The sequence below is a fragment of the Rhea pennata genome, chromosome 2 (assembly GCF_028389875.1).
Source record: "Rhea pennata isolate bPtePen1 chromosome 2, bPtePen1.pri, whole genome shotgun sequence".
NCBI lineage: Eukaryota > Metazoa > Chordata > Aves > Rheiformes > Rheidae > Rhea > Rhea pennata.
Genome location: NC_084664.1, coordinates 110781679 through 110802506, shown reverse-complemented (window position 1 = coordinate 110802506; position 20828 = coordinate 110781679). Strand labels below are relative to the sequence as shown.

The 20828-nt window shown below is 37.4% G+C and overlaps 1 protein-coding gene across 7 annotated transcripts in view; it reads left to right on the top strand.

Moving 5' to 3' along the window:
* PTPRM (protein tyrosine phosphatase receptor type M) overlaps window positions 1-20828 on the top strand; it is a 474059-nt gene that overhangs the window by 140614 nt on the left and 312617 nt on the right. For all 7 annotated transcript variants that reach the window (XM_062570156.1, XM_062570154.1, XM_062570152.1 and 4 more), the window contains exon 3: window positions 10082-10347. In XM_062570156.1, the coding sequence (XP_062426140.1) occupies window positions 10082-10347 (266 nt within the window). The remainder of the gene's footprint in view (window positions 1-10081; window positions 10348-20828) is intronic.

The window sequence follows — 20828 nt, the reverse complement described above, 5'->3', positions numbered from 1 at the left end:
TGGTTGAAAGCTACCCTTCATTTCCTTGAAAGCAGAAGGAACGTACAGAGAACTTTGTGCCCACACTGTCGTTCTGTGTGTGACAGATGAGATAACGGTCGAAGGCATTTTTTCGTTCTTTCCTGCATGTGCATTATACACGGTGATATGGCCATGGTCTACCTGTCTTTTTGGTGAGGTGCAATTTGTTGAAGGAGAGGGGTGGTTTCTTCTTTGGGAGCACCTGGCCACGGGTGAAGTTTTCCCAGGGAAGAACAGGGCAGGAGCCTGTGCTTACAGAGTTTTTTTAGAATAGTGGGGAATGGACACAGTACCAGGCCAGAGATGATGAAAAGGGGGGAGATTTTTCTATTGACTCGGTTTGTTGCTACAAACGGCTGTTGAAATCCTGGGCCATTGAAAGTTGTTGGTGTGAAAAGCAGTCTGGAGGGAAGGGACCTTGTTGCAAAAACACAGTTAGGCAAAAGAGATGTTTGTTTTCAAATGTCTGCTTTATCTTTCTCACCCAGAAGAATCTGAGTTTTCAAACAGAGGAAAGTTTGTTCAAGTTTATGCTCTAATAAAACATAGCTTCTTTAAAGCCTTTTTGCTTTTGGTGGGTTTTTTTTGGTATTTTAGAGAAAAGGTGCAGACAGGTTTGTCTCAAAGCTCAGGTGTATTTGAAATCCAGTCATAACATAAAAGTTAAAAAATGTTATAGCTGGTAAAGGTATTAATCCAGCCTTAAAGAAATCCGGCTGACTGCATCAGGACTCTTGAGAGAATTTGAAGGAAACTTTTCTTACTGTTTGTGGGAAGCTGCCTATTGTGAGCATGTTTTTTTAAAATCAATTTACTGCTTTTACAGGTTGTAACACTATTGTCATTATCCGTAGAAGCTATTGCTGGAGCTGGTAGAGCTACTATAATGTACCATATGAGACATAAAATGAGAGATTTTAAAGAAAGATAATTAAAACAATGTTGTCCTGTGCAAAGCTTGACTCTTTGAAGCCCAATTGGAGTACAGTAACTTTAAAAACAAACAAAAAACCCTCCTGAGCCAGAGCATACCTTGGTTAGTTAGCTGCTATTGGATTTCTTTAGTGCCTTCCGTGGTGCTGCTTTGGTAAGTGCTGTGTAGGGCAAAGCTATACCAATCTGCACACAGCTGGAGCTCTGGAAGAGGCTGCGCTGGGGCAAGAGGAGCAACGCAACCTCTTGAGAACTAATTCCACCCCTACCCCCCAAAAAGGATTACCTTGGAATGGCACCTGCCTTGTAATCAGGCAAGTGAGATTGTTTACTTTAAAAACAAAACAAAACAAAACCACAGATTGGCTTATTGGCTCTGTGAGTAGAATTGCAGTTCTAATGACCTTTGTTTTTCATGTCCTTCAGAAAGTTTTGTATAAACTCAGTGTTCACTGATCTTCCATCTGGATTCCTTCACTTCATTCCAAATAAACAAAATTCTAGACCCAATGTATTGAAGCCTGAAAAATTTGTGATATATTGTATTTACAGGATCTTAAATTGTACGTAGAAGAGTTCATCCAAACTTACGAGTTTTTGTTTTCCTTCTGTTGTATTTATCTCTCATATATATATATATAGGTGTATATATATATACACACACACACATATATGTGTGTGTGTGTGTAGGTATATATATGCACACCCTGTATATATCTCTCTGTATGATATTTTTAATTCAGACAGATAAATCCTCTCTAGTGTTCTTTTCTTAAGTGTGCGTATAGTTTGCAGAAGAAAGACTCATCGTTTTCTACATACCAGCTGCAGGACAATACAGTTGTCTTTTCTTCTTTTACATAAACTATCTCTGCTGCTCGACAGACAGTGAAAAATGCAGGAAAGCACTTTCCAATATACAGTTTTCCTTAGTATGGCTGTGTATATTCAGACTGATCTTGTTCTGGAAACATACTGATTCCAGACTGGATTGGAGAAGGGGGGTCTATTATGGCTTATATGCTGTTGTATGTCAAAGCCTCACTTTACGTCTTCATCTCAGAAACCCTAAATTCCTTCTTCTGTTAAAGGCCATCTCTCTTGAAGTAGAGATGATTCCAGTTCCTTTGTGTATTCCATTATGTGAAGGAGACTGGAGGATCCACATAATTCCCTAAATTAATTGATTGAAATTAATTGCTTTGGATAACTGCCTGTCCTCTGCTCTTGAAAACATAGCCTAAATTTGCCTTTTGAGTCCTGTGGAGATGCTGCTAGGTAGCGTTGTGTTTTGAAAGTCTCTCTGGGTCCTGGAGTCATGAATCTTTACTTGATACTTTTCCATGACCCGGTCCATAATCCACTCCCTCACTGCATTTCCTTTTTTCACCTATAACTTTTCAAGTTAAAGTTGCACCAGAAGTTCTGTTTTTAGTATCTAAAGTATGGTATACTCCAACATGTGAATAATTTGCCGTTTCTTACTCTGCTTTCTATCTTTTTATATAAAGGTAATGATCGCTTCAGAAGTTGAATCTGAAACATTAAACAGATCTCTCAGAATTTTTCCGTATGCATTTTTTTTCTCTCAAAATCTGTGAACTGTGCGTGTATGGATTTCCATACATTACTGTATGGAAATCTGTAATCTGTACATTACTTTTTTTTTTTTTTTTTTTTTTTTTTTTTTACCAATAAGCTTAAAAAAGAGGAGAGGGGTAATATTCGTTATAAAAGAAACAGCCTTTAAATGTCAATACATTGAAAATCTAGAGGCTTCTTGAAGAAAATGGTACAAAGACTATAAGGCGAATAATGAAATTCATTAAATATTGAAATTCTTTAAATGTTGAAAAGGATAGAAAATCAAACAGCATTCATCAAGAAGGCAGTTCTTTTAGAGCTTACTGGCTATTGGAAAAGTGACTGCACAAATACATGATTCAGAAATATGTGATTTCATGTTTGTATTTGATCAAAACATTTTTCCAACAAAATAATGGAAGATGTGTCTATGCATATTAGATGTGGAAGAATTTGAAGAAATTGAATTTGATGAAAGAATTATAAGGCTTTTAGGCTTCTTAGCTGTCAGACTAAACCTAAGCTACAGTTACAGGTAGAGGAGGATTGGTCTTTATAAACGGTGTGCAGGATCAGGAATAAAATAGTTTAACCTGGGTTTTTTCAAGAGCATTAGTAGTAGGAAATTTGGAAGGTAAACATTTCAAAGGTTAGGATGATTCATGTTTTTATTTTAAGATTGTAATTAGTAATGATTTAAATTATATCATGAAACTTAAGTGTATAAGTGATGCTGAAAAGAGGGCTTACAACTCACATGAGATGCTTAATGTTCTACAAGTTAATTAACAGAATTGGTGGATATTCATTGAGGCACTGGGAGGAAGAGCCTCAAGTATTGCACTCAGGCACTCTCATCGTGCCAGTTCAAAGTAAGTGCAAGATACATAGATTTTTATTTGTACTGATATACTGCATGGCCTCTCAAAATGATGGATCTGAACAGAAGTGATATCCAACCTAACTTTAGTTCAGATTCGTCCAAATTAGTTCATCTGTCTCATTTTATGATGTAGATGGATGAGTAATTTAGGTGTCAAATAATAGTTTGGATTATATCTTTTAATTTTTCTTCTTTCAGTCAAAGAAAACTTGCGTTTTGTGAAAACCAGGCACTGTAAATGGTAGATCAAACTGCACTGAATACTGCTGTCCTAGCTTTTGGGCCTGTGCTGTTGCCAACATCGTGTTTATCTAAGAACGGTCAGCTCTCCTATAACACTTATCTTGACTAGAAACACTGCAATGAAGAAAGCTGTGTTTTAGAACAGAGTGTTTGTTTTGACAGAACATTGTATTTTATAGGATTTGCAAGGTTCAAACTTGAAGCCAAGCAGGATTTGCCATGTAGCTGGATTCCTAAGCAAACTGAAGCATGTAGTAAAAATCTGAGTATATAAGAACTACTGATGATACAACCTATTTTTGATTTTTACTCTGCTACTGAAAAGCTTATTGATACGTGTTGACTTTCTGTTTCAGTAAAACATCTGTAACTAGCCCCGATGCTTTCCCCAAAAGGTTTACAATGGCTTATACTAATTTTTCTTGTAGTGCCCTGTTTTGCCAGGTAATAAATATTGCTCGCTTTGATTCTGTGGTAGGAAGGCATGTGTTTGCTACTTTGTGAAGGTCATCACTAGTGAAACTGCCTGAGCCCATCAGTGGGGAGGTGCTCATGTTTGTAACCACATAGCTCATTTTTAAGCTGCCTAATATAGTAGTGCACATTAAAAAATAAATCTTTTCCATCTTAACTTGGTCCAGCTATGATTCTTTCTATTCCTGACCCTCCTGTGCAGTCTTCTTGAATGTTGCCTATTTGTGTGTGACTCTTGAATAGATTATGTCTATTTGCAAGTGGTTACATACCGCTAAAGAAAATTGTGATCTGTTCCTTTCATGCTTTCCTTCACTTTATGTAGTTGTAGAATGCCAGGATTGAAATACTGAAATATTTCCTCTGCTTTCCTCTTTTACACATTTGAACTGGTGACTACAGCTATGCCATTTTCAGAAACAGCATGATTCACTTTTGCTTCAGGACTCAGCTCAAAATTCTCTTGTTTCTCATAATCTTAAGTAAGAGTGGTTTCCGAGGTATCTTGTTTCCGCTTCTTTTTCACTGTATTTTTTTTTTTGTTTGTTTGTTCCTGGTACTTCAGGTATTGTTAGCCATGATTTGAGAAGTTTCTTAAATTATGTCAGCTATACAATTTTAAACTGTTACAAGAAAATGTATTTTTCCTTTCCCTGTAAAATTAGTAAATAGTAGGGAAAAAAACCTGAAGACAGAAATTCTTCTGTTTACTAGCTTTGGGAATTCGAGCTTGAGGCTCTTTGTTGTTAAATTCAGAGCTTCTGCTTTCTGCAATACTTCCAAGTGGATCAATACACATTTTTCATTTATGAAATACAATAAATAAAATATCTATTGACTTTCCCTTGTTTGAAAGTGGGACCCATTACGCTTGAGCTTTTCAATTTGTCTGCATATGCACAGCAGTTACAGTACCTGGGGCAGTCATATATTTAGTCTTGGGCATTCACCAAAGTCATGTGCTCAGCATCACCAGACATCTTGCAACCAGAGCATGGCTAGAAATGATACAGTGATATTTTGATATTTTACAGTTGTACAGAAAATAGCGGCCTCATAGCGATAGCAGTAGGGTTGGCATTTAGAGAATGCTGTTCTGTTAGTAAAAACAAACCCTTTGTATCCGACTAGTAAGATATCACAGCGTATTTGATAATAAGATCATACCTTTCAGCGTGATCAAGATATGTTTCTGTATCTAATACCTGTTTCATTAATAAGGTAATACATATAATATCTGTTCTTAAAATCAGAATGTTTGCTTCACTTCATTTGGCATATTCCTTAAATATCATGAGCCAAAGCTATCAGACTCTGATGACTAAGTAGATTAAACTCCAGTACTTTTTAACTTATGTTTATTATCATATCAGTGAAATTTTTGTTCCTGAATGACTTACGTTTCTTGTCATTGTCTGGAAGGAAAACTAATCATTTGTCCTCAGCCATGTATAGGACTTTGAAAAATCAACAAAGTAACTTTTTTTGCTCACTGGTCACATTTTCTTCGTGCATGAAAAACGATATTGCATACAATTTCATTGCCTTTGACATTCGAAGTATAAAAAGCGTCTCTTAACAAGGTGATGTGACATGGTGAAAACTTGCAGAAGTGACTGGAAAATATCTCTTGTGCCATTTCCATCATTTTTGTAGGAGAATCTATTGCTTTTCCAGTTGTCAGTTTTCTCTCTCTCTCTCTTTTTTTTTTTTTGCTGTTCTTGTATCACTCCATCTTTTAGTCATCTCTTTGTATACAAAATCCTGAATAAAAGTTGTCATATTATTTATTACTGAAAAACTGGTGTAATAAATATTACAGAATTTTCATCTCCCTCTCTACTTGCCCACAGAAAATTACTGTTGATGCTAATGAGAATTACAGGGAAGTTCGATGGCAAATTTACTCTTTCGTCTGGTTCATTCCTAGTCTATCTTACCTCTTTCAAGTATTGCATCTTCTTATGATTAGTATTTTAATGTGCCAAATATTTGCCGCATTACTGCTGAAGCATTTTGGCAATGAGGAAGGATAGAACCAATGGTAAAAACAACAATAATTGTAAAAGTCCACCTGTTTGATGATATAAACCCTCTGGGTGGAACATGGATGACTAAGCAAGTTTGTAACTGTTAATACACATGGATTAAGGAAGCCTAAATCGAATTTAGTGGATGCTGAGCACCGTCAGCTACTTGAGGTTTTGTTCTGAGTTTGATTGCAGTACTTTTGAACTATTGAATTGCATGTAGTACCTAAACGTAGACCTAAGCACTGAACCTTAAAAATCCCATTTAAACTTTTTGACTGAGGAAACTGTAATCATCCATGTGTTTTAACATGAAATTATATCTAGGGAAATCATTCATTTTAAGAGGAATATATCTATAGTAATATGCACATTTAATATCTTTTCTTATGAGTACTGAATTGATTATAATTTTATGGGTTTTCTGTTGCAATCTGACTATAGTTCCTGTTTTCTAACAGACAACTGTTTCCTAGTAGGTCCAACAGTGACTACGTGTGTTTATTTTTTGGAGTAAGTTTGTCAGATGCCCAAATACATAATAAAACTTTTCTGTAGAACTGAACTGACTTTTTAATGCTCTCCAGCAAACAAACTAGGCCATGCATTTTTTTTTTTTGCCTTGGCTGAGAACTCTGCTTTGTTTGTGCAGTCAGAATAAGGTGTTTATTTGAGTATTGAATTTATCCACATGCTTTAGATTTATATAACCATCTGGCATAGTAGCGTTTTAGCAGTCAGTTTAACATGACAATAGTAGCAGTTGATAGAGAAAATTTCTACATGACTTAACACTGAAGATCAGTTGAGTAGATTTGAAAAGCATCGTAAGAAAGTGTTAATGTGTTCAGTTTGCTTTTTCTACCTTTTATGCATATGGTACGGTTTAAAGTAAAGTCTGTGTAATAATTTCTGTCTAAAGATTATGCCTTTTCAATTTCATACATATTAAGTCTTTTTCTTGTAGGGAGATCCATAGTTAAATTAGATGTAGAAAGTAAGGCCCAAATTCAAATGATTTATGTTCCATTATTTTTGCCTTGATTTTACTGGCTTAACTCCTGCTTACACTTGATTTTAATTTATGTTATTTTTCACCTTTAAAAGCTGATATTTAAAGATCAGAGATCATATGGATGGAAAAGCAGCTCTTTCCAGCTCAAACTGATTGAATTCCTTCGTGAGATGGCAGCCTTTCAACGATAACATCTAATAAGGGGTTAAGGCATTGACTGTGAGCGTCCAGGAGACGTGTAATCCTTGTTTTCTTTTGCTTAACCCCACAGCATGCTGGTGGCTTATATCTGAAGTTTAAATTTGTCTGTGTGCAGCATTTGTCCATGTCCTACACCATGTGTAGGTGTAGGAGCACATGAGACAGAGCACGTTCTACCTTGAGTAAAGCGCAGTTTCCAAGACGAGTGATGTTAAAGGTGCATCTATATGCAGTTTTTCCATTGGCTAGATTGAAATGGCTTTGCATTAAACGGGCTGATTACAGATAGTTTAATGCACAAGTGTTTGGAGATTTCCTTGCGGTGCCCTTAAGCCATGCCCTGTGCCTGCTGTAAGGAGGCTATGTGCCGAGCAGAGGGCTCTGCTGCTCCCTGCTCTGAAAGCAGGCTCTCAGAAAGCTGGATTACTTAGTCAGCTCTCTGTTTGGAAGGTCAGGCTAGATGGCTGAATGTTCTTCTAGTTTTAACCCTGTTAAAAGTTTTTTTTGTCTTTTTTTTTTTTTCCTTCTCTGTGTCAGTGTGCCACTCCAGGTGCACTGGAACAAAAGGAAAACTTCAGCTTCTGAAAGTGTTGGTCAGTGAGACCTTCACAAGGGGGGAATTAAATGCTCCCCGAAGACCTGTCTGATGTAGCTTACCTGTCATGGCACTGTTACACCATTTGTGCCTCATTTCCTGAGTTTGAGCCATAAGGTTACTCAAACAGTTAAGAGGATGCGTTTACGTCACTGTCTCCTGCATCTTGCCTCATGGACTACAAGGAGCTTGGCCAGATCATTCGTAGCTGAAAACTACAACAGTAGATCTAAATAATGTACCACAACTTCATTTTGTTCTCATCAAAGATTTCTGTTCCTTACAAAAGAGATTCCTGTTACTTCTTTAAATGGAGGTTTATTTTGGTTAGAGAAGCTCTTTTGTACTTTTTCACTTTGAACAAGGGAGGTGCAGGCACCTTTTCAAAGTAGGCTGCCTCTACTCCTTTTCCTAGACCACATTGTTCAGTTGTTCCGTGTAAATATAGACTATGTTATTCAGGACATCACACGTGAAATGGTACTTAAAAATATGTATCTATTGAGAGTTGTAGGACTCTTAACAGCACTGAATGTAAAATTGGTTGAGCTATTATGAATACGCTTACATGAAATGTTAAGGTGAGGAAGAAAAGAAGGTATTCTTTTCTCCATGGCATTCTGTGTGTTAAGAGATAAACAAGCTTGGCACTTAATTTTAATGAAGTCATAAATGCAGTAAACATTGTTTTGATAAGTTAAGCACTTACCAATATTTCAGAAGTTTTACATTTAAAATATCTATAAGCAGATTGAACAGCAGTGCACGTGATGGATGGAATATTGTTTTTTTTCACAGTTTAAGCAAACATCCATATGACTTAATTTAAAATTGATTCGCTTCCCCTTTGTACCCAAGTATATTTTCTCTGGTTTTATTTTAAGCTCCTTATTGTTTTATAAAGATAGGGAAATGAGTTATTTAAAAAAACAAACAATCAAGGTTTGAATGTAGTGCAGTCTGAAACTCACGGAGACCACTCCCTCGATAGAAAAGCACTTGGAAGAAAATTTCTTTCTTTCTGCTAAATTAAAATAAACAAACAAACACTTTCTTTATGAGCGTATATAAAGCCAGTACGAGGAGCCCCAGAAATACAAATGAATTTTAAATGTATAATGGTCTATGTTAGATATGTAGTATGAGATTTTTGGCCATTTTAACTGGAAAAGCTTGTTCAGTGACTTCTGCTTATGTTACTAATGCATAAGGATTTGTCCCAAAGTGCTATAGTATTTAGCAGTCTATAATTTTAGTATACAGTAATGGCTTTTAAGTAGTAAAATATTCAGATTACTTTTTATCACACTTCATTTCAGTCTTTGTCAATTTTAGAAACTCAATTATTTTGTCTAGAAAGAAAATTAATGAGGCATTATGCTCGATTAATTTAAAGTAACTGCAAAACTATGTTATTGAATAATTAAATCTGTTTAAGATAGAGGTGCATCTGGACTGAAGTTCTCTAAACACCTACATTCTGTTTTAAGAAATAACTTTGGAGTTTGCATCTCATTGAGATTCTAAAGGATCCTTACCCATCCAATTAAAAAAAAAGTTGTTTCCTAACATCTGTTTGAGAAATGTGTGCTTTATTTTTATCAAAGCACTTAGCTATGCACATATCCGAAAGTACATCTATAGCATATTCATCTTTAGACTTTTATAAAAAAAAGTTTTAAAATATTCCATGTATTTTGTTGATTTGTCCTCTTTCCAAAGTAGTCATCCTGTTGTATTTTACTTCATTATATGATACCATAGTATGTATATTAGTGGAATTCTTTACTCTAGGTTTAGATTTCTAGTTCAGCACAGAAAGATGACTGTCTTAAAAAAATTTCTATTACTATTACTATTCTATGACTATTCAGCCATTCTAACTGTTTAGATGTACATCTTTTCTCTAAGTTGATTTATTTCAATGATACACTTCAATGAAACACATTGTAGGCATTGAACTAACTGAATACAAATTACTATTACATTTTTAGAAGTAAAGTAAAATTATTTTTTTAAATGAAAGTTTAATTACAAATCACCATATTAAGGAGGGGAAAACAAAATAATGAAGAAATTGAAACAGTGACTTTATTTTCCAGGATCTTTCATGTTAGTGAATACATCTGGGAGATTTGCTGGACAGAAAGCTCACCTGCTGCTGCCTCATCTAAAAGAAAATGATACGCATTGTATTGATTTCCACTATTATGTTTCAAGCAAGAGTGGATCTAGCCCTGGCACTTTGAATGTGTATGTGAAGGTCAATGATGGTCCTATTGGTAACCCAGTCTGGAACACATCTACTACCGGTAGTTGGAACAGAGCAGAACTGGCGATTAGCACCTTCTGGCCTAGCTTTTATCAGGTATGTTTTATTTTTTATGAAATTTTGTTTCTCATAATAGGCACCTGATTCTTAATCATCATTTTTGCTTTAAATCAAAACAGGATGTTCAGTATGTTATGCTGATCTTTGTCTTAATTACATTCCTTCAGATGATACCAAATGCCTGTTTTTATATATAATAAATATGTATATGCCTATATTTACATGTATACATACATTTATGGAATTGTATGATAGATATGTATACAGACACATACACATGCTTTAAATGTGGGCGAAATAATAATGTTGAAACAATATAGAAATTTTGCCATTGATTTCAGTCAATTACCTCTGTTCTTCTATAATGAATTCACTCATACATTCAGTTCATTAGGGACCCTGGAGTTGAATGCCAATAGACTGCCGCAGTCAAGTGTTCAAGTTTGATTTAGATCAGCAATGCTTGTTGCTTTAGAACCAGCAGAGTCCTTTGTTTGAATCTTCAGTTTGAGTCCTCAGTTTGGATGCAATATTCATTTGTTCTGTCCAATACTAATCATAAATGTAAGAGTAGCTATCATAGGAATGTTCCTCTGATTACATCCTAAAAATTCAGTAAGAATTTCATCTGACAGCTCCTTAGGATGCTGCTTTTCTGTAGAAAAGTTTACAGATCGTACAGTCATTTAGTGCTGTATAGTAATTCAATGAATTTTTCCCTTCTTCCCATGAAAATGTAAGCTACATCTGCGTGAGTTATTGGGTAAAACAGAAGCAGACCAGTAGATCAAAGCCACTGTTGAGGTTTCTGTCATCATCTTTATTTGTAGTTTGGAAAATTGGTTTGGACTGAATTTGGTTTCTGTTGCTGAACGTCGTCACTATGCATAGGGTTTGAAGCTTTCTGAAGGAAAGTTTTCCAAAAATAAGGACTCTTTGACTGCAGACCTCTCAAGGAAGTCCGGTGTCGTCCTTTTGCAGTGCTCGGTGTGCATCTGAGGCAGAGAATGACAGCATATGTATGTACAGCAGTCAATTCATTCGGTAGGGCCCTGACCACCAGTGTCACACATGGCAGAGCCTTGTTTCTGTTCCTGCGTATGCTGTTAGAGTGACATGGTGTTTGCTGTCCACTCCATATTCTCATTATGAGTTAGTGATAACCACTGCAAGGTTGCAGATCCAGCGGGTTGTAGAGGACTTCTTTCTGTGGCTGCAGCAGCTTATATGTGAGGGCGTCTTCAGTGAACTGAAGCCCTTTGTTTTGAACCCTTTTTTCTTTAGGGAAAAGAACAAGCTGAATAATTTTCTGGAGTTCTTTCCACTGTGATTGCTTTGCAGTAATCACCCACAATTGACAGAAAAGTCCTGGTCCAATAGATGAGCCGAGAGTGGTGGGTCTTTCTTGTCCTTGGAATGTGGGATAACCAGTAATGGGTGCAAAATTCAGAGATCCAAGAGTGCACTACTGAGTTGCTCTACTGTAAGCTGGCCCCACAACCTTGTCATTCCTGTACAAAAATTCAGAATCCCTGAAAAATGTGTTGTGTACCTTCGTTTAAGAGAGTGACTGCTCACAAGCCTGACAACCCATGATTCCTACTTGTTAGTGGCTAAGCAGTTTCAGGTAAGCAGTTGCACTATAGACAAAGTGGTGACAGATCTCTGAGATCGTCTTCCAGTTCCTCTTGCCTCCAACAGTGTGTTCCTGGGTGTGTTGAGTGTATTGACAGGATCTACGTTCACATCCAGAACTTTGTCCAAAGTGGCTAAGAATTGTCGCAGCTCATTGTCATGGAGGTGTTGATGAGGATCTAGTTAATGGACATCTCAGCAAGTTTCTCTGAGAAGACTTACGATATGTGAATGGCCCCATGGTTCAGTGGGAACACTGACACCTTTTCAAGACTGGCAGGCTTATTAGCAGAGTTCCGGTGCTCCTCAGGAACATGGTAGAAGCTGCATATCACTTGCATCTCCAGAGCATGAGGTCATATCTTCATAACAGAGTCCTTGCCTGGTTTAGCCAAACCTTTACCTCTTGCATGGTGAAAGTGCAATGTGTATTTGGTTACTTTACTGCAAGATTGTGGGCTGCACATGACAAACTTGATGCAAACATTGAAAATGCCCTCCAGTGATGCTGGGGAGCCTTTCTATCTTGACTGGAATAGCAAGGACCAGATAGGTCCTTTGGTAGCTGTGTACACAACCCTCTGTCTTCTATGCAAGTGAGTTATACCTGAATTATACCAATGTTAGGAACATGATCTACTCCATCACTAGTTCCACAATAGAAAGGACTCAACAACCCATCTGTTGAGCAATCAGGACAGAAATGCTCTTTTTTCCATGTACCAGCAAGCAAAAAGCGACAAATCTACTCACTCTCACTCATCAGCACTGAGTGGTAGTGGTGCAGTGCTGCTCCTCTTGCCATGCGCATCTCACAGATATTCTGCATGGCTCTAGGCAGCTGCTTCTGGTTCATGGGACTGAAGGTTCACAGAAACACATCATCTGTAGTACAGAACCACTTTATTCCCAGTTCTTGTGGGCAACCTGCAAACAGAGGGTCAGTCATGGATCTTGTGATTGCCATGGAGGTAGAAGGAGAGGTGATGTTCTGTCACATTTATCAATAGGCCATTACTTCTAGCAGAACGCTGCATCCCTAGTATGCTGTATCATTGCCTGCTGTGTGAGATGGAGATGTAAGCAAACTTCTGTATCAGCAGGAATTTGAGGTAGTTGATGATGAGGAAAGGCGTACAGGCCATGGTAGTCTGCACAAATCCAGTGTGCTAGCCTAAACTGAGTGGCTTGAATTACAGAATGGATTTATGGCAAGCGCTGATTTAGATGCCTCTGTTGCACTTCAAAGCCTTCCATGTTTTGGAGACACTCAAAACAGCCAGAGGTTCTCAGTTTAGGAGCTTCCAGTTTAGATTCTTCTGAAAGGATTCTGGATTGTATGCTGCAAAGCTGCTCTGTTAACTGAATTGGCACTCGGTAAATAAAGACAATTGAGAGATACGCTATAAAACCTTGCTATAGTGCTGAACGAAAATAGAGAACAGAGGACTTCTTGACAGAAGAGGCCCTGACTCTCTATAGCTAGTAAGTTGAAGCTAAATTAATATTTTGATTAAAGTATGGGCAAGCTCAGACAGTTTTGAATGTTATCAGTATTAATAATAATGTGTCAAATTTCTAACAGCATGATGCCTCTAACTGATGTCTGAGGAATTTGCCTGTGGAAGGATAATCTTTCTATTTCACTTCTCCCTAGAGAGCTGAGATCTGGACTGTTCACCCATATTTGCAGGTTCGGATGCTTGGATGTGGTACTACAATTTATCAAATTGCCGTGCATCAGCTGATACGTAATAGACACCTGTGTCTTTCTGTAACGGACACCATGTATTCTCTCTTAGCCCTTGCAAATATAGATATTTTGACATAATCTATCCTTTTTTCACTAAGGACTACAGTAAATCGTTTTCCTTGCATTTGCTACATGCAGTCTTAGATTATATCTGAGTAGGTACCGCAATTTAGCTGATGTGCCAAAATGTCTTATGCTCTAGTAATATGCTTGAGTGTCCAAGGAATTAGTGTAGAATAGTATAGCTTCACTGATTTAAATGTAAATAAGCTATTTATTCTTGAGGAAGCTTTGTCCCCATATTGACACCCTATTGTCGATTGTCTCCATTTTGGTGGCCTCTGTTCTCTCAGAAATTTCTAACAAAATTTCCTCAGTTGCCTAGTCACATTTGCAATTTCTTGTTGTTTCTGAACTCTTTTCATCTCTGTGTGCATATTTTTTTTCTTTGCAGAGTCTCTTTGGGGGCAGGTTAAAAGTTAGAGAGCTGCAGAAGTTAGAGAGTTGGGAGAAGGGCAGGAAGAGAAGAAGGAGAGCATGTGTGGATCTTGCGAGAGCATGTGTCCGAGTTAGGTAAGAGCTCGGAGAGCATGTGTGGATCTTGCAAGAGCATGTGTCCAAGTTCGGTAAGAGCTCAGATCGCTGAATGTGTGGATGGGAGAAAGCAGAGAACCCATCTGACACCAGTTCTGTTTCTGAGCTCCTGTCCTTTTGATTCAGATTTAGATCTTTTGGCAGAAATCCATGCATTTCTCTTATAATCTCCAGAACCTACAAGACCTTCCCCCGAGGATTATCTGAGACAGTCTGACCTTATTGAACAAAATCAAGAGAAGATGGTGTAAGGAATGGTAGCAGCCTTTTTAATGTTTCATAAATGTAGGTTGGCAGTTTACTGATGAATAATCTTCAGGAAAATGCTGTGTGTTAGTAGACGAAGGGACCAAAGACTGTAATTGTGTGGTTTTGTTTTGTTCTAAACTGCATATCTCTGTGGGCATCTGCATACCCATGAATGCCATATAACTCCATTCTATTAGTAGGACACCTACAAGGTGTCTAGCTGAAAATAAAACAAAAATATACTACAAAACCCTTAAAGCAAATTATATGATAACATTTCAGAGTTACAATATTATACAGTTCAGGATGCTTAAAAACACAGTGGTATTAGTCTTTTCTTGTTGATATGTAGGCACAATAACTCCCACAAATGGTAGCTGAATAGAAATTAGGCTGTGTAGTGTGGACTGAATCTGATTTTAATCCAGCATCTAACGATTTGTTTGTTTAAACCACATATTATTAACACATACATGCAAAGCATTCAAAAGATTTAATAATTAACAGTTATTATTGTAGCACCATAGTTATTCAAGTTTATTAATACCTTTCATGTTGGGTTTTCATTTAGAATTGATTCTTTAGACATATAGTCTCTGAGAAAAGTAATTATTTTCTTTTAGTGTATGCTTTCCTTTTCACTAGATAGTTATTTGGATAGTTTTCACCTTGTGGAAACTATGGAATCTGTGCTAGATGTATAAATCACAATGATAACCTGCATGTAACAAGACTAATAGTACTTCAATTACTGCTCATTTAAACCTAAATTTTCATGTATTCTTTTGATTAAGGTATATTTAATTCCTTAATTAATGATCTTCTAAATGGTACTGCTTAACATTGGCTTTTGACTTTAGGGTATGTCTACATTGCAGTCCAGCTTCTGATTGCAGTAGAGTTGCAGTAACATAGTCTGAAGCTGCCTAAGATTTTGTGAGGGGCAAAGATAACCAGCACAGGTTGTTCTGTTCTGCTGTGGCTCCTGGTCTCTGAGCTATTTGTTTCAAAGTAGCTGGTTATTCCTACAGGAACCAGTCATATTTTTGCATTAGCAGATACCTTTAGGAGTGCTCCCCTGTGTTATCATTGGTCACAGGAGAAATTGTTTGCGTTACTGAACTATTATTGCCTACTTGGTGCCCCCTTAACAAGAGCACGGAGGAGTTCATCGTGCCATTAGAGATAACCTGGCAAACAAAACAGAGGCCTTCGTCCTCCTCCTCCTTTAAACAGAATTTGGATGTAGACAGAAAAAGAGAATTAGACATTATGTAGATTTCTATGGGTATGTGTTCGGCTTGTTAGATTCTTGGGGACCAGTCTCTGTGGGTTGAAAGGATCTAAAATTGGAGCTTTGAGCTAAAAGGTGTTTGTAAGCCTGCTTCTATATGTTGAGAGGAATAGGGGGGGCTTTTCTTTCCCCCCCCCCTCTTTTTAATGTTTTGATTTTTCCTAAGTTGGATCATTTCACAAGAGAAAAAAAATATTGGGTTCAGAGTTGTTTTTTTGTTTCGTTTTGGATTTTCTGATTTTTTCAGATTACTTAATGATTCTCAGAAAAATTTATAGTATTTGAAATTTATTTTATTTTTTTGAAGCATTTACAATTTTAGAAACTCACAGTATAAGAAACGTCACCACTGAGTGGTGAGTGTGGTGATTGGCATGCAGCTCTTCCCCCTACAAGCAGGCAGTTTGGCACAGCACCTTTCCAAGCTATGCTCCATGTCTATCACTTTTTGTATTTTGAATTATTAGCTTTGTAAATTGCTGGGAGTCAGTCATAGCAGCAGTGAGCTGAAACAAATCTTGATTAAATAAAACAACAAACACTGCAGTTTTAAAATCCAGAAATGGAACTGAAAGAATTAAAAGTACCTTCCAGAGGAGTAGGTTACTGCCTATGCCACTGCACCTTCTTTAAACATAATTTCTTATGTAACTGAAATGAGAAGTTGGGGTAAGAGCTTGATAGTAATTCTAGCATCCTTTTTTAGGAAGGACGCAGAGGAGTTGGATGGTATCCCTTCACACTGACCTAAGATTTACCCTTTACCATTCTGACACTTTCCCTTGTAAATTAGGAGTTCAGGGAATAAGAAGCAGTAGATCCAAGCCACCTTTTCAAATCTCGGCATAAATTTTCACTTATTTCATAACCTCCTTTGTACGTGCTGTACTTGCAGTTTGGCTCACATCATGTACTGAAGTCATCAGGAAGGACAAAGAATTAAGTTTCTTGTGCGGTAAAGGTCACACTCACATGCTCGTGTGTCGTGTGGGTTGCATTAAGCTGCACACGTACAGTTCTTAAGCTGCACTTTGAACTCAAAAGAGACTTTGAAATGCGCTGTGTTTTTAACCACTGCCAAACCACTGAGTTGTGTGGCTTAGGAATAGCTGTTTTGAAAGATGTGCGAGGATAGACAACATACCTGAATTAACAAAAAAAAAAAAAAAAAAAAAAAAAATCTAAAAATGGCCAAGGGTAATCAGGTGCATGCGTAACCAAGGTCCTGTTCTCCGACGGCTGAGGCCATCCCTGCTGAGAGCACAAGTAAAGAAGCTCCGGCAGGTTTTGGTGGGCTCCGAGAAGGCCCAGGCTGGAAAGCTGCAGGCTCTGAGAAGGCTCCCGTAGCGGTAGCTGCGGCGATGCCCCAGCAGTCCAGCGAGCAGCCGTCGGACATACATATGTGGGATATACAACTAAAGGAATCTCAGCAGTTCCTGAACCGGAGCAGGGGGGAGGCAATAGTTATTGCCTTATGTTAGTAGGTTGCTTAATACTTTTTTTTTTTCCCCCCCAGAGTGCTATTTTAAGCGGGGTGAAGTAGAGAGTGTTTGTGTTGGTGCAGCCCACCTTTTGACTGAAGGCATTGTGATTTTCCAACAACAAAGGCAGGAATTTGCTAAGTGAGGTTGTGTAGTAACAAAAACTATTTATTTCTATTGTTCTTCGGAACAGACAATTTATCTCGAATAGCACATTTTCGGTAGCGCATTTATGAGGGCGAGCAAACCCCGTTTCTTTGTTCATACACAGAAAGGGGAAATGGCAGGAATGAAAAGCTAATTTTGCTCTTCACTGAAGCAGGGAGGATCAGGGACAGTGCAACGTTAAGCCGCTTCCCTGTTTCCTGTTTGGCAGGCGTGTGAGGTATGGCCTGGTGTAAAACATCTCTCAGGCCGACTGTTCGGCAGAGGTTTTCACGAGCAAGTGAAGTCAGTGTTTTAACCAGTTGTTTCCTGACTGATAAGATGACAGAATATTAGACAAAAAATCAAAGGATTGCCCAGCTGCAGTTCTGGAATGTTGTTTTTATTTTGACTGGAGTCTTGTGTGTTGCCTGCAGATGTTGTCTCAGCTGTGATGAAATCCAAAGTTTAGAGTAAAAAAAAAAAAAGGAAAAGAAAATTTTTTTAAGTTCTTCTAACCCAGCAACTCTTCAAACAAGAAATGGTGGGGGAAAAAAAAGACACAAACTAAATTTCTGTATTTCGTTATTAAGACACAAACTAAATTTCTGCATTTTATTACTGGTGAAATTATTAATGAAACTGTTAGGGAAACTGATCCAAATTTGTGAATAATCCTGACACCCCGAGCATAAATGAGATATCAGAAATGTTTCTAAGTCCATTCCTGAGCAGTTTCTTACAGTGTGCAGTACAGTAGTAGAACTTTCAGGAACGTGTCATACATAGGACCAAATTCTTTCTTGGCATAAAAAGGGAACGTGATCTGATATTTTGGCCCATAATCTTTAATTTATTAATCCAAATAAAACACAATACTAAGGTTCTGATGCAATAAAAAGAATGGTATTTCAGAGCCTGAAATTTTCGCTTCAGATTGGAAATTATATTACTGCACTTTTAGTATGTGTCATGTCCTTGAATAAATAAAGTATAAGGCAAATCAATGTTGTCTTTTTTGCTGTGGTATGGCACTACTGGCTATAGCGTATGATTCAACTGATCATATTTTAACTTACAACTTTCCCTTGGAACTTGCACTCTTTAAGGACAATAATTGTAATTTAATAGCACGTCCAGGTGGCAGTCTCTCGATACATTGTCCAACTTATTTGTGGTAATGACATTTTGATATGTTGTCTCATATGTGGCAAGAAATTTTAGATCAGTCATAGAGTCTTTGTCTGTTGTCATAAATATGTCCAATTAGTTACTTCAAGGCTGTAGTTTCTGCCTGAACTGAAGAAACTGTTTTGTGTTTAGAATCTACAAGCGTTGTTTGTCTGTGAGTATATTGCAGTAAGAAAGTGCTTTGCTACAGGTCCTCCTACAGGCTCTAAGCTCCCCAATTACTAAAAATAAAAAAATATATATATTTCAAGATCTGCAAAATAGATATTGTTTATGTTTTGTTTTCTGGAGCTCAGGTATTTGATTTTGTTGGAAGTCGGGAAATTAGAAAAAGGCAATGTTTTACATTTATTTGACATTTTCTTTAGTTAAAATACCCTGTTAAAACATCTGGCAGTTACATTTTTGTCTTCTTGGTGAAGAAAACACGAAGCAACTTGGGAAGGCAGGAGAGAGACAGCTCTTTCCCCAGCCCTCTATGGTTTTTACAGGCAGATCTTTGCCTCTATACTTGGATTTTGTTCATTCAGTGACTTTCTCAGTGGCAGCATATTTCCCCAGGATATCTCTCCCTGTTCTCCCCTGCCAGGGTGTAACATCCTGGCTAGAGTGTGACACTCCCTGCGGGGAACTGCAAATTCCCAGGACTGGGCCACGATTCTCTTACCCACAGTCTTTCGGACAACTTGGTAGCTCCCCGAGAAATGAAGCAGTCTCCTCCCTCACCAGGGTAACTTATATTTTCAGAGAACATAACACAAGCTGAGAACATTCAAACTCAAGAACAGAGAAAGATACTGTTACGTATGTTGATAGACAGAAATACTCCAAGATCTTTTTTTTCAAAATTCAGTGTGAAATTGGGAGTTGCGTCCTGTGTCTTGCACTACCATCAGAACTACCATCAGATTAATTTGTGCAAGCTACTTATGTCTCCGTATTTCCATTTCAAGGCTGATAAGGTTAGGGTAATGATGATTTTCTTTGGAAAGGCTCTTTCGGGTCTCTGTATATCTTTCCCAAAGTAGCTCCTAAGGCTGGTTCCACCAAAAATCTCTCTTGTTTGTAGGAAAGAGATGCTTTGAAATATTGAATGAACTTGCTGTGCTGAATGCTGGGAGCCAAATAAGTACCTGTGTGTGTCGCTATGGATCAGCAGTATCAGTTTTGAGTGTCGGCAGTCAGTAAGCCACAGGCTGGGGCCTGTGACAGAGCAATCCAGTTTTTGCAGAACTTGTTTTTATAAAAATTGTTCGGTGCCTTTTGAACTTTCCTCATTGGCATCCTGTACTTTGCAATTGTTGTCTAGTTCACCTAGGAGGCAACGTTAGCACTGTAGGTTGAAATTTTTATTTGGACAGGACACAGAACTAGAATGAAAACTAGATTATTTGTCAGTATTGTAGAGTTAAAGCCATGTTTACAGAGGTTTCAGTCCAGTGAGATTGATAAGGAGAAATGGAGAGAATCTAGCACAAATACTATGCTATCTCAGAGAGAAGAAGCAGATGAATATTCACTGATGGAGCAATAAGGAAGGTGGCAGAAAGCAGAGGCAAGAAAGAAGAGATCAAGACACATAGAGTTCAAAAACAGTTTATGATATGCAATGGTTTGTATACAAGCTATATTTAGATAGGAAAAATTCATAGGAGATTGTTTTGAAGATTGTTTCAGTAAAAGGCTGCATCAGAGAGATATAGAAAGAAATTGTGAGAGAGATTTAATTGAGTGGTAAGGAGATAACAGAGGATGAGATAATAATTTGAGAGACTGAATTTAAAACAAGACTTGAAAGGGATGGATGAAAGGAAGGCATATGAGATAGGAAGAGGTGCTGAAGTATTTACTCAACTCAAGGTTTGTTTTAATTTCAGAAACAGTGATTCTGTGAGTGTTTATTCAACAGCAGCAAACTGTGATTTAATATTATAGGGCTGTATGATATCCCTGTGATATGTTTGCGTTCTGTGTCATTCTCTTTCTGCTGCAGTAATTGCAGAAAAGGATATGGTACATAGTGTCCTTTCGCATCTATTCCAAGGTCAAGTATAACATATATATGAAAAATAGTTTTAAAACTTTATCTTTCTCAGTGTGCTTCCTGAGATTGAGTTACTGGAGACAATTGGGTTTAAATTTCCAAGCAAAAAAGAAGGATAAAAAAAAATAAAAA